Raw genomic sequence first — 15158 nt, forward strand, 5'->3', positions numbered from 1 at the left:
TCAAGTGAAATCCCCATTTTGAAATCCCTAATAATGTAAGTGATTCAGGGAAGGATTATCAATGGATGCTAAAACCACCAGGTAAAAGGTTGATAGTAAAATAGGTATTCATACACTATCAGCTCACAGATTACCAGTTAAGCACAAATTATCTTTACAATGGAAAAGTTACGTTAACCCGGTGCTGGTATTACTCAGGGAAAAACCAGATATTATATGCCCTCTGCTAAAACGCAGTATGAAGTAAATCATGCTAGCCCTTCATTCCCCAGTGTCTGCCATAGGGAAGTGACAGGAGTGTTTGCTAAACTCTCCAGGCACCTCCAGAGGCCAAAGGGCGAGTGAACATGCACAGAACTCTTCCCGTTTGTCCTGCCTCTCACCCAGCGCCTGGGGAGATCCTGCTACCTAGGAAGAGCGCACATGGATAAAACACATTGAGAGAGGGAGGGGGAGGCTTCCTATGTTCCCTCCTGTCTCCCACTGCCAAAACTGCACTATCTTCTGCAACATAAAGAGTATCCAGAGGGTAGAGAGAAGCGTTTAATACACAATGTCAGTGTGTTTCAAAAAAAAAGTAAAATAATCTCTAACTCTTCAGATGACAAGAAATACATAAGATAGAGGAACATTAAATAATGTGCCTTGGAAAACCATCAGATAAATCCAGATTGTGAGATACACCACAAACAATTAGCTTGATCTCTTCAGAAAGTAACTGTTATTATTTTTAAAATGGTATGGAAACAGGGAAACTGTTAAAGAGAGATCTAATAGACATAACCAAGTATAATAGGTGGTCCTTGAGGATCCTGGTTCGAAAATAAACAGCTATAAAAACAATCTGGGGCTTCCCTGGTGGCGCAGTAGTTGAGAGTCGGCCTGCCGATGCAGGGGACATGGGTTCGTGCCCCGGTCCGGGAAGATCCCACATGCCGCGGAGCGGCTGGGCCTGTGAGCCATGGCCGCTGAGCCTGCGCGTCCGGAGCCTGTGCTCTGCGGCGGGGGAGGCCACGGCGGTGAGAGGCCCGCGCACCGCAAAAAAAAAAAAAAAAAAAAAAAAACATTCTGGAGGCACGTGGAGTAATTTGAACATGGGCTGGAATTAAAAGACATTAGGAAATCAGTATTATTTTTGTTGGATGTTAAAATGACAGTATGGCTACTTAAGAAAATGTCCTTATGCTAAAATATGGAGGAATGGATTGTCATAATATCTATAATTTACTTTGACATGGTTCAGCAAATAAAAAATATATACATATAGATGAAATAAGTTATATTCAAGTGAATCAATCTGCAGTTGAATCATTTATATGTAAAATAATGATGTTTTTCACAGAAGGAGTCTAGAGTCCTCACTTAGAACGTAATTATATTTCAGTGCTAAGGTACTATGCTTGTGTGTGCTCTTGCAATACAAGTAGGCCATGAATAAAGTACATTTCCAAAAAGTTCAATATGAAAAATATCCAATCTTCTTTCCCTACTAAGACTGCCCAGGTAGAGACAAGTTGCTTCCCTATATCTATCCTCCTTAGTACTAGAATGCTGACCTTGTTGTGGGTACTAATGTATCCAGGTAGAAAAATGACATTACCAGTTCCCCATTTAGACAGAGAAGACAGCTAACAACATGGAAGCAGAAATCACTGTATGAACTTACTACAAAAGCTCTTAAATGAGAGCTAAGTCAGGAGGTACACCCTAATGCCTTGGTTACTTCCTCTTTCTCCTCACCTGGAATCAAAGCTTGATAGCTGGGGCTAAAGGAGCCATTTTGAGGCCGAGAGAACTGCAAAGACTTCCATCCTGACATTTTGAGCCACTGAACTGATAGCAGCAAATGCCCACCTTGTTAGAGAGAACATAATCCCCAAGCTTTAGGTTACTACAGTAGCCTCTGTTACTCTGAGCTGATACAGCAAATATCAGGCAAAAGAAATGCACTAGTGCCCAGGATATAGCAGAATTATTCTTTATGAAATTCATCAGTTATAATATGAATATGAAATGGGAAATGCAGGAGAGTTGTGAAGGAGAAGTGATTCTGGAATATGGTGACCTGAATGCAGCACCTTTTCCTTTAACCCCAACTCTAAGCCACTTGCTTCTCTTGAGCAAAACAACTTCTACTAGCATGTTACCCATACATGGGTAACCTAAGCGAAGCCTTAGGTTCTGGCATAGAACTGGTGTGAGGCATTCTCTAAAGTGGGCTGAGTAATTAACTGAAAAACAGCAGAAGAATGCTGAGGACGGGCAACTAGGGGATCCTGAGAAGAACCTGAAAGGCAGAGAAGGCTGGGGCCATAGCCCACAGTCCTTCCCATCCTTGCTGCCCAGGAAAGTGCAAGCAGACCAGAAAGCCAACAGGGAATTGACAGTCTATCTGTCACTGCAGGCCCATGACAACAGAGACCCCTTTGCCTACGGGGAAGGACTGATACCACAGAGTGTTCTTCAATAACCAGTCTTGAGCTTCGATAAAACAACCAAGGCAAATTGCCTGTAAAAGGGGGCCCAGCTGCCTATGAAGGAGACCAAGCAGAAAAATAATATCCATACTCTGTAAAACAGAACATCTGTAGGAGACAGAGTACTTTAATTAAAAGGAATTATGTCGGGAATTCCCTGGCGGTCCATTGGTTAGGACTCCGCGCTCTCACTGCCGAGGGCCCAGGTTCAATCCCTGGTCGGGGAACTAAAATCCCACAAGCCATGTGGTGTGGCAAAAAAAAAAAAATTAATTAATTAATTAATTGGAATATGCCAATTACATATGAGAATTTAAGGAGATTCAAGTACAGCACTCAAAAAAAAAACTTTTAAAAGTGAAAAAAACATAATTTCCTAGTTGAATATTTTTAGAGAATAAATTGAAAGAGAAATACAACCACCTGAGAATCACTTACCCAGTCAGGAAATCCTTTACAGTCAGATGGGAGGGAGAGCTACTCGATGATATACACAGATTCAGAGAGAATATTATCCACATGATTTAATGAGAAAAAGAACCATAAAAAGTCTCTAACTAAACAAATTAACCAGAACAAAGGACAAAAATTAGAAGAAAATGAATAGCTGGTGTATATACACACCTGGGTATGCAGAATATACAAGTTAAATAACAACTCTTGGGGCCTCCCTGGTGGCGCAATGGCTGAGAGTCCGCCTGCCGATGCAGGGGACACAGGTTCGTGCCCGCGTCCGGGAAGATGCCACATGCCGCGGAGTGGCTGGGCCCGTGAGCCATGGCCACTGAGCCTGCGTGTCCAGAGCCTGTGCTCCACAATGGGAGAGGCCACATCATTGAGAGGCCCGCGTACCGCAAAAAATAAAATAAAATAAAAAAATAACAACTCTTGAAACAAGGGATATACTTTTAAAAGAAATTCTATTAAGTAACACACCATTTCATCAAAACTTAGGAATCTGGGGGGAAGAAAGGCAGGAAGATAAAAGCATCCCCAAAGTTGCAGGGCAGGCAGAGGTTGGGGGGAGTGCTGAGTGGTGGCAGGAAGAAAGGAGAAGAGGGAACTAATAGAGAAATAAACATCTTGTGGAAGAAATCATATTTTTTGTGGAGAAAATGGTTGAGGCTCTAGCTATCAAATAAAAAAATCATGTGCATCTGATTATGAAAGAGGGGAAGAAGAAGTAAATCACTAAAGAAAAAGAAGAGTAGAACTAATAAATTAACAAGAGGGGGGAAAAGAATGAACAGTGACTTGAACAGACAGCAAAAATAAGGAAAATTCAAAATAAGTTATAACAATATAAAATAAGTAATGAGTGTAAAGATGACAAGAATAAAAATCAATTACATCAGTCATTACACTACATATGAAAAGGCTAAATTCTCTTATTAAATGAGATTGTAATACTGCATTATGAAATATAACCTAGCTAACATGATTACAAAAAGATAAAACAAAATGATAAACAGTAAATTAAAATGAGTAGACAAAGATATACAGATAAAAGCAAAGAAAAGAAAGGCAATAGTGTACCACACAAGGTTAAATTAACAGCTGAATGCACTAAACAGAATAAAGCATAACGTTATGTAATGATATAAAGCATATTTATGAAGAACATAGAACAGTGAGAAACCAGTAGCACAGAAATCTTAAAAACGCAAGAAGAACTAGAGAGGGAGATTTTAAAATACCTTTCAAAATTGGACAGATAGGTTAAGTAATAAAAAATAATAAATAAAAATATACAGAAAATGCCATTAATCTTAAAACTTTCAAAGTTCAATATCCATCAAAGATTTAGAAAGACTATCACTCCTACCCTAATAATAAGAAAGTCTGATAAACTATAAAATCATAACTTTTCTTGAAGAGTGCACTGGCTTACCTATGGCGGATCACAGAAGGAGGAGCTGCTGGCCACCACACAAGTGAGTAAGAAATCAATTAACATTTTAATAGTTTGCTAAAGAATGCATGTGAGACAGCTTGACTGTATAGAACCACCGGAAGTCCCAGACCCAAGGGGAGTTCACACACACTTACAGACTCTTTTCCAAGGGCCTCCCCATATAAGAAAGACTGGGGGACAGAAAGAAGGACAGAGAGACTCCTTCAGTGGTACGGAAAGAAAACAGCAGCCGCTGCAAGAATGCACAACATCCCATACCTCCTGCCCTTATCTTTCTCTCATATTAGGAGAAGCCTTTAGCTACTACAAGAACGTAGCAAACTCTGTCATCTCCAGGATACAAATAAAGATCAACTGCTGCTGGAGGAAGCAGTACAGGCTCAGGAATTTATACCACAACCTCAAAGGATTCTTACCATTGGGTGAGGGACAGGAAACACTCTCCCACAAAAAAACCAATCACTGACACAAGACACAAGTTTGGCTCCTACGGGAAAGAGAGGTAGGAATGCTATGGAAACTCAACTCCCAGAGCTCAGGCTGATAAACCCCAGATAAGAGTGAAGCTGGACCAAGACAGAGAAGAGAGAGAACACAGACCTCAAATAACACAGCGGTCTACTGTGGGGGAAGGACAAGAGCGTGGCAACTTGGTGAGAGAACCCCACTATGATGCAGGCACTCAGGGACAGGAGAAAGATGAGAGTAGAATAGAGACACTGAGAAAAACCTGGAGCACCCCGGCCACCACCCTAATCACAAGGCAACTCTAGAAGAATCTGAAGCCTGGGGTGCACTGAAAGTAACAAAAACAACAACATAATGCAAACCCACCTTATCTCCTCCCACACTAAACAGGATGACAAAATAAAACACGTGCATATTTCCAAACATAAATACTATTTACCACACTCTGATTGTTTCACACATGACACTGGCATTACAATACTGACATTGTATTACTGGCAATACAAAAATAAAAACATACAAGGAAACAAGGGAAAAAACAGCAAATTCTGAAGAAACAGAGCAATCTGCAGAATCAGATGCAGAAATGACACAGACATTAGAACTATCAGACAAGGACTTTAACAATAACTATGGTTAATTTGTTAAAGAATGTACTAGAAAAGGCAGATAACATGCAAGAACATAGGGGAAATATCAGCTAAGACATGGAACCTATAAGAGAGAATCCAGTGAAAATGCTAGATATAAAAATCATGGTTTCAAAAATGAATTCCTTTGACAGACTCACCAGGTAACTTAACACAGCTGAGAAAAGCAGCAGTAAACTTGAAGGCAACAGAAATTACCTAAACAAACACAAAGTGGGAAAAGAAAAAAAAGAGAAAGAAAGCAGAACAAAGAATGTAAGAGCTGTGAGACAACATCACATCAACTGGTCTGACATACATGTAATTGGAGTCCCAGAAGAGAGAAAGCTTATGGCAGAAGTAACATTTGAAGAGAAAATGGCTAAGGATTTTCCAAAAATGATAAAAGACATCAAACCACATATAAAATAAAAAAGCAAGTTTTAAAAAAAATTTTAAAGACATCATATTCAAACTGTTAAAATGCAAAGAAAACGAGAAAAACCTTGAAAGTAGAGGAAAAAAGATTATGCGTGAAGAATGTAACTTACAGCAGACTTCTTGTCAGAAACTTTGTAAACTAAAAAAAGAACAAGTGATATCTTCAATGTAATGAGAAAAAAAAAAACCTGTCAACCTAAAGAAGATATCTTTCAAACAATAAAGCAAAATATTTTTTTTTAGAAAAACAAAAGCTGAGAAAATTCACTGCCAGCAGACTTGTGATACAAGAACTGCTCAAAGAATATGATAGCAGACAGAAATGTAACTCAAAACAGAGAAATGAAGAGCTCCAGAAATGGAAACAAAGGTAAAGAACACAATTTGCCTTATTTTTTAATTGTTCTAGAAGATAACTGATAGTATAAAGAGCAAATAGTAAAAATGTACTGCAAGGTTTATAACAAACAAAATCGATGAAAATGATGGCATAAAGGATGGGAAGGACGAATTGCCGGTATAACAACTATATCTCACTGCCTTTTTGATATCTGTTGTCTAACAGACTTGTCAAAATCAACATGCCTTAAACCAAACTGCAGATCTTCCCCATTTAGACCTGTTGCACCAAAATCTTCCCCTATCTCAGCCGCTGGCTGACAAACCAATCCTCCCAATTTCTCAGGCTGAAACCCTTGGAATCATCTTCCCTTTCTTCCACTTATCTCATCAGCATATTCTATCTTCAAACTACACTTCCAACACTGCCACTATCTTGGTCTAAGACACCATCACCTCTCACGTGGATTACTGCAAAAGAATCCTAATAAGTCTCCCAGTTTACACATTCACCCTTTGGTCAACTATTCTCCACACAGCAATCAGGGTGATCCTGATAAACTCAAGTCAGATCATGTAACCCCTCTGCTCAAAACCCTGCAGTGGCTCCCCATTTCACTCAAAGTAAAGCCAATGGCTTCACGATGCCCCAAAAGGCCCTAAGAAATGTAGGTCTGGTACCCTTCTCTTCACTCTCTCTCTGACCTCCTCCCCTAGTACTCGGCCCCTCAGTAAGTCCATTCCAGCCTCACCAGCCTCCTTACTCCTGGAACACAACAGGCAAACGCCCATCTGAGGGCCTTTACTCTAACTGCTGCCTAGAATGTTCTTGCCCTAGAAATGTTTGGCTACTTTCCTCCCATCCTTTAAGTCACTGCCCAAATTTCCCGGCTAGTGAGGATAAACTGGACCAGCCACCTATGTAGGAAAACATCCTCCCACAAACACACACAGTCTGCCAAGTCAACAACACCCAGCTCTACTTTTTCTTTTCTACAGCACTTATCACATTTTAACACAGTATAAGACTTTTCTAATCGTTCCTTGTTAATTTTCTTCTCCTCTCACGAAAATACAAGCTCTGCAAGAACCAGAATTTCTATTTTGTTCACTACTGTATTCCAAACAGCTGGTACCAATCTTGGTAATAAACATTTACTTAATAACTGTGTAAAACAAGATCCAAAGAAATGAAAATAATGTCCTATCCTCCGCATAGAATATGTTCAGTTATTAAAAATAACAAATTAGAGCCAAAGCAGATTACCTAGAGGGATTTCTACGAGATACTGCTGAACAATACTCTTTTCTCCTTTTTGTAAAATAACTTTTTAAAAGTGTGTGAATAGGTATGTGTCTGTACTCATGGAAATGAGCATGGATGGAGCATTTTATCAGTATATTGAAAAATAATTTTTGGTTTTCTTTTTTAAGTGAAAGGGATGTACGGAAGAATCTGAGTTCCAATTCTGACTAATCCCCTTGTGATAGAACCTTCTTCACAGTGTCCTCATCTATAAAACAAGGACAACAACGGCCACCTCGCAGACTTGTAGGGCTTAAATACAAACTGTGGAACACATCCAGTAACTATTCTGTCACTAGCAACTAGCCCAGTGCCTAACAACTGCAATTGCTCAATAAATATTTGTTGAAAGAATTAACTGTAGCTGTTATAATCACACACAAAAAACAAAATCTGAATCTGTAATAACACCAGGAAATACAAAGCTGCATTGAGTCACTCTTGTAGAGTGTAAATGTGTGAACACAGAAAAGAGATAGCACATATGGCAGGCATCGATGGTGATTATTTTCCCTCTGATTATGTTTCCAGATTCGCTATCACCAGCCACCAGGAACTGTAAACAAACATCTACTGGCAGAACTTTAGCCAGAGCATAAAGACCCATTATTTCTTCAGGAGAGTCACCTTCTGAGTGGACCAACAAAACACCTTCTTCCACAAAATCTAGTCTTCTTGCATTAAAATTTATGCATGGTGATTCTTCCTCCATGCTTTTACTTACTTCTCTTTTGGGGTTTTCTCTTTCCCATATGTTTTTCTAACCCTATACAACTTGCCTCATTTTTTTAGCTTCTTGTATTTTCACGAACTCAGATTCAAACCCTTATTTCAGTTATTTTTCTCTTGGGATTTGACCTCATCAACTGTCTTTGCTACAAATCCCTCAAAGAGAACCAAGGTGCCTGCCTTGGTGTGAGGGAGAGGGAGAGGGGGATGGTGCTGTGGAAGGAAGAGGAGCTTGCAATACAGCTGTGAGCAGCAAGGTCCCAGCAAAGCTTCTCTGGGCTTCAGTGTCATCATCTGTAAGATGAGAAGGTGTAAGATGAGAAGGTGCAAGCTGGATTCCCTCTGAAGTTCTTTTAAACGCCATCATTCCGAACACCATCAGAATCTAATATTTCCTATTCTACTTCTCCTGTACATATGTTCTCTTCCTCTTTATAAGGGAACCACTCACCCAGGCTTTACTGCATGAATGCCAACCTTGTTGACTTCTGCTAGAATCAACACTGAAAACAAGGCAGAAGAGTCATCAACATGGTAGATCTGCAATGCGTACATTTTATTGGGACCAGTATGTGAGGAAGGATGCATTGTAAAATGTTCCACGTAATGTAGACAAGGAAGAATTATACTTTGGAGCTGTGGTAGGATGTATAATGGCCCACGGAAAACGTTTACATCCTAACCCCTAGAATCTGTATGTTACCTTACATGGTAAAAGGGACTCTGCAGATGGGATTACATTAGGGACCTTGAGCTGGGGAGATTACTCTGCATTATCTGGGTGGACCCAATCTAATCACAAGGGACCTTGTAAGAGGAAGCAGGAGAGTCGGAGTCAGAGAAGGAGATGTGATGACAAAAGCTGAGGTCAGATTGATGTGGGGTCATGAGCCAGAGAACGTGGGCAGCCTCTAGAAAACTATAAGCCAAGAAACTAAACTCTCTTTAGAGCCTCCTGAAGGAACCAGCCCTGCCTGCCCATCTTAGATTTATATTCTCCAGAACCATAAAATAATAAATCCGTATTGTTGTTGTTTTTCTTTTTTTTTTTTCTTGTTTTTTTTTTTTTTTTTTTTGCGGTACACGGGCCTCTCACTGCTGTGGCTTCTCCCGTTGCGGAGCACAGGCTCCGGACGCGCAGGCTCAGCGGCCATGGCTCACGGGCCCAGCCGCTCCGCGGCATGTGGGATGTTCCCGGACCGGGGCACGAACCCGTGTCTCCTGCATCGGCAGGCAGACTCTCAACCACTGCACCACCAGGGAAGCCCAAATCTGTATTGTTTTAAGCCACTAACTGTGTGATAGTTTGGAATCAGCAATAGGAAACTAATGCCTCCATGCTGCCAATAAGCTGTGTCCTGAAAAGAAGCTGTGGATAAGATCCTAGGGTATTTAGCAAGTTTGAACTAGGAACCTGCATTTGTTCAAGAGAAGAGCAAAGTGTAGTGGGAGACTGCCCTAGGGTTCAAGGGCCCAGGATGCCACTCGGGAGTCCCTAAGGCAAAAAGGCACAGGGATGAGAGGGAAGGAAGCCAGGAACTGAGCTACCCCAGTGGGGTCAATTCACTGTGGCTGGTGTGTATCAAGGGACCTGAGCCTCATCAATGCTCCACCAGGAGGCTCCACCTCCATTCACTCTCTAATGCATCGCCCCGTTTCTTTCGTTCACTTAACACATGCTGCAACTGTCTTGGAAATCTTCCCTTCCTTTACCTGTTTGCTACGGCTCTCCCCACACAAGAACGCAAGCTCCATGTGGACAAAGACCTTGTCTGTTTTGCACCCGTCTGTATCCCCAAGGCCTAGCACGGTACTGCCACACCTGAAAGACTAAAAGTCAGAGGGAAAGAAAAACCAACAGCCTACAACAAACCTCAAGGAAACGAAGAGTGGTAGTGGTATATCTGCCACCTTAACCCTTTCCATAAAATCACAGAGTCTGAGAGCTCAAAGAAATCTTATGGTTTACCTCTCCACTTTCTGAGTTCAAACACAATGTCAAACACACCACCGCCTCGTTAATCATATAAGCCGGCAATGAAAAATATGGTCATGATATAAAAAAATGTAATGTAGTGAGATGTTTACATAACTTTTCATCATATGTATACTTCCTATATTAGCTTTGAGTACCTAACATTAATTTTAATCTGCATAGTAACCTAGAATTCCACATCTTTTTTACAACATTAAACTGTGCTCATGAGATAACACATGGCAAGCACTTAGAACAGGGTCTGGCATGCTCAAGTGTTAAATCTACTATTTTGGATTATTTTTTATCTTATCCTTAGCAAATTGCAATGCGTATAAACGTGAATGAACTCAGGCCTCCTTTTTCTACTCTAGGGCTTTCCAGCAGACTCTCATCCATTCTTTCTCCAAGAATAATGGCTCACACAGAAATATCTACCAGATGACCCTCCCTTCGTGCAATCTCTAAATTTCCATAATGGCAAGAAAAGGAAAGGACTTTCCATAATGGCAAGAAAAGAAAAAGAAGTCTTTCCCATTTCTTCTTCTTGTCATTTTGTAGATTTTATACAAGGAAAAAAAAAAAAAAAGCAGCAGCGGCACCAGGCCTACAAAAAAGGACAACTGCCAAGGAAACACCGAGTGGGACTAAGGTGGAGCCAGGGAATTAGGTGACTCTGCTGCAGGGACTCCACTCCAGGAGACTCCACACAAAAAGGGGTGGGTCTAGAATGGGATTAGGGATCCCATTGGTAAGGGAATCCCCAATCAATATGGTGAATGTAGCGGGGTAGAGGGTCTAGCAAAATCCCCCAACCTCAGTACAGCTCTGGATTAGATTCTCTGAACTGAAATCAACAGATGACGGTGGATTGCAACTGTTTTTGAAAAACAGAATTGTTAGACAAGCATACGTGTTATAAAAGTGTGATAAAACTTCTGTGATACATTCCAAAATTTGTTTAGAATAGAGAACATAAAAACTTTTAAGTAAGGTCCTTAATAGAGCTGCTGAAATACTTTTTCGCAGACCCTCTGATTAATGGCCAGAGTTAAAGCTAGTACAAGGTAACTTCAAAACTATTTGAGCATCGAGAAACTATATGCAAACTGGTAAGGGATGCACTGATATTCATATTAGCTTTACAGCTAAAATCTGCTGGAATAGCTAAAATCAGCTTCAGCTTTGTCCTCAGCTTCTGGAAGGCAAAGGAGCGGAAGCCTACTTCAAGGTCAGTTCTGGCATCAATGAACCTGTCAATGATCAATGACCTTATGATTATCTTGTGATCACCACTAACCTATATCACCAATAGTATGTCATTTGGATTTATTGCAAACATCTGCATATTCACTTGAACTATAGGTAAGCATTCTAGATGTGACCTGCATGAAACCATGCGTTTTACGTGTTGAAGTTACACAAACCAGGAAACGGTATCTGTAAGTACTGCAATGATAAAATGCAATAATATATGATTTTGGAAGCTGTTCATTCTACACCCCAAAATAATTTAAAACTTCCAAGTAACTTATTTCATGGAAAAAGAATGTGGAATTAATAAAAATATCAAAAGAACATACATCGGCCAGCTGTTTCTAAAAACCTAAATAATATAAGGCAAAAATAAGGATAATTTAATAATTCTAATATTTGTACCATTTTTACTATATTACTATTAAAAACATAAAACAAAATAATGTTTAAGAACTGTGTTTAACTTTTAAGTACTTATATTTAGTCCTGAGACCTTCAAGAAAAATCCATTTGGGAATTTTCATAGCTTGTGAGAAAATTAAAAGCAGAATCTCAACTTCTGCTTTGAAAGAACGTTGAATTTAACATTTACCCTTTTGGCAAAAACATCTATTCAGATCAAGTGTTTACACCTGCTTTTCTCCTTTGCGCATTCTCCCAAACTCCCATTTGAAGGAGTAAATACGGGGTTTATTGTTTCCAGTTTTACCCCGGGAGATACTTACAGACCCTGCTGTCAATGAAGGCCTTCTGAAGCACCTGTGCACCTTTCTTCACCTGCTCCTTAGGTGAGGGGGTGGGGAAAGACTCATACTCAGATGAAAGACATCCCGGTGTCTCCGGTGCATCTTGTGAACCTCTTGTTAGCCCACCGTAACTGAACAAGCCTGCTCCTGCCCAAACCTCACCCCTACACAGTGGGGGTGAGGGGTGCTGGGAAGCTGGCAGAAACAGATCTGGGAAGGACATGAGCTTTGGACTAAGAAGCGATGGGTCTGAAGCCTAACTCACTAACTCAGCAGGAAATTTAACCTCCAAGTACTTCTGCTTTCTCCTCTCCTACAAGAGGATTAAGGCTGTTCTCACGGGAGTGCTGAGCCAGTGAAGTTACTAACAGAGGTAACGCAGCAAGCATGGGCCCTGGCACCAAGTATCTGCTCAGTAAACGCTGGCTCTCATGACCCTGGGCATTTCACCACTGCCTCCGTGATTTCTGATTTCACACATCCTTTGAAACGGCTATAACACAGGTCTCATCGAATCCAAAGACTTGGTATTGTCCAGTAATCTCTCTTCCTAGGCCTTTGCTTTCAACATCCAACATTCCCAGGCCGTTCCCTTAGGGCCACTGCCATGTGCTGGTCCTACTCACGTGTCTCTAAATCTCTGGAAGGAAAGATCCGAGGAAAATCCAGAAAAGCTGAGAAAAAAGTTCAACGATTCATGCATTATCTAGCTGGCACCTCCCAGGATTCACATTACACATTTTGGAAGGAAGGAAAGAACTGCGGGGTGTCTGAATGACATGCTAAGGCCTGCGTTGAGCTGCGCTCTGGGCAGCTCCCCGCAATCCCCACAGGGAAAGTGAGGCATTCCCTACAGGAAGAAAGGCGGCGATGGAGCTCGTGCGCGCCTGGGAAGACACCCGCCCACGCGTGCCTCTGCCCACTCCCGGAGCCGACGAAGAGGGAGGCTCCATCCCGACTCACTTCCTGCAGGGGAGGAAAGACATCTTGCTGCAGGGCGGCCGGCGGCAGTTCCGCCTCTGGACCGGCCGGCTACAGAGCGCGCCCCGCCGATACCTACGTGGCGCTGCCCGCTCGCGAGGCGCGGCGGGCGAAGGCCACCCCCGCCGCCCTAGCCTCCCCGCGGGGCTCCCGGCCGGCCCGGCGAGAGACGACGCGAGTGAAGCCCGCGGAGCCCCCGGCCCGGCGGAGGGGCGAGCCCGGGAGGCGCAGGGCGCGCGGCGGGAGCAGAGGCGCGCAGGCCGCCGCCGGGTCACCCACCTTTCTTACTCTGCGGGCCGTGTAGAGCCCCATCCCGTCCTGAACCCGGGAGGACTTCAGGGAGAACCTGTCCGGCACGTACATGCCCAGCATTTTCCCAGCCGCGGCCGCCGCCTCGCTTAACACCGGCGGTCTGCGCCCGGGAGACGACACATGGAAATTTGGGGTGCCGGGGTGGAGGGGAGAGGCCGGCGGGGAAGGAGGAAATGGAGTTTTCCTCCCAGAATCCCCACCTCCCCGCCGATTCCAGGATCCCCCGCGGCTCAGCCCCTCCTCGTCCCGGGTCTAGCTCGGCCCGGAGCCGCCGAGGCCGCAGCTGCCATTGCTGGCGCGGGGGCGTGGGGGGCGCGGGCCCGGGCGCTGCGGGCGCCGGGACGCTGCGGGCGCGGGGACGCCGCGCGCTGATTGGCCCGAAGTTAGCGGCTCGGACCCGCTCCCGGGCGTGGAGCCCGGGGCAGGGCTGACCCCGGAGCTTCGAACCCGGAGGCCGGGGAGCCGAAGCGACCCGCCCGCACCGTGCGCCCCGCGCAGCCGCGTGCGGACCCGCCCTTGACCAGCTCTGGGTTTTGAGTCTCTGAGCTTGTACTCCCAGTCGGCGAATTTTGCACTCTTCAGATGCAAAACGAAATGGGCCTTGACCGAGCTGGGGCCATCCTCCAAAACAACTTTAGAAGTTCTAGACCGAAGGCATACTTACTGCCTAACTACTGAGAGCAGTCCCCGGGGTCTAGGAAATTTTAGTCCTTTTACATCTGAGTTATGCATCTTTGGTTTATTTCATGCTTGTTTCAGAGGTTTGAACACATAGGGGACCAATAAATATGTAGATTAACGTTCAGAGAAAGCGGGTATAAGCAGCCTGCAGCTAATCCATTTCAAATTAACTCAAAATTTGTCGTGAACAATTGAAGTAATATTTAAATCCAGTAGAAACTAGTTCTGTTCTGGTGTCCTAATCCCTGGGAAATTCTTACACTTCCAAAGATGAGCTATTCCTGAGTCCTCTCTACCTTGAAAATCACCAGACCAATTCCAGATTTTCAGACATAGAGCAGTGGAGATGGGGGAGATAAGAGGGAATGACCGAACGAACAGTGGAATCTGGAATCACGGCCGTGAAATAACACCATAAGTCTTCTTTTCGTGTTTTTGCGGTATACGGGCCTCCCTCTCACTGTTTTGGCCTCTCCCGCTGCGGAGCGCAGGCTCCGGACGCGCAGGCTCCGGACGCGCAGGCTCCGGACGCGCAGGCTCAGCGGCCATGGCTCACGGGCCCAGCCACTCCGCGGCATATGGGATCCTCCCGGACCGGGGCACGAACCCGTGTCCTCCATGCATCGGCAGGCGGACTCTCAACCACTGCGCCACCAGGGAAGCCCCTTCTTTTAGTGTTTTTAATGAAGTTAGTAGGTATCGATCACAGTGGCGCTCAGAAAGAACTTTAGAAGGATGTTTCATCTTTCAAGAGGAACTGGGTGCTCTCTACTCATTTCTCTTGATATTCTTGATAATTTTCTACTCTGGGTTCTTTTCTCAGGAACTGTTTGATGTTTCCAATAAATATTTGATGTTTCTTATAAACTAATAGTAATAATAATAATTTTGACAAAATTAAA

At 43.3% G+C, this 15158-nt stretch overlaps 1 protein-coding gene across 1 annotated transcript in view; it reads right to left on the reverse strand.

The window, feature by feature from the left end:
- Positions 1-13635, reverse strand: part of PRDM5 (PR/SET domain 5) — a 206369-nt gene extending 192734 nt beyond the window's left edge. The window contains exon 1 of the mRNA XM_060147419.1: positions 13543-13635. Coding sequence (XP_060003402.1) covers positions 13543-13635 — 93 coding nt within the window. The remainder of the gene's footprint in view (positions 1-13542) is intronic.
- Positions 13636-15158: the final 1523 nt, after the last annotated feature.

This window comes from Lagenorhynchus albirostris, chromosome 4 (assembly GCF_949774975.1).
Source record: "Lagenorhynchus albirostris chromosome 4, mLagAlb1.1, whole genome shotgun sequence".
NCBI lineage: Eukaryota > Metazoa > Chordata > Mammalia > Artiodactyla > Delphinidae > Lagenorhynchus > Lagenorhynchus albirostris.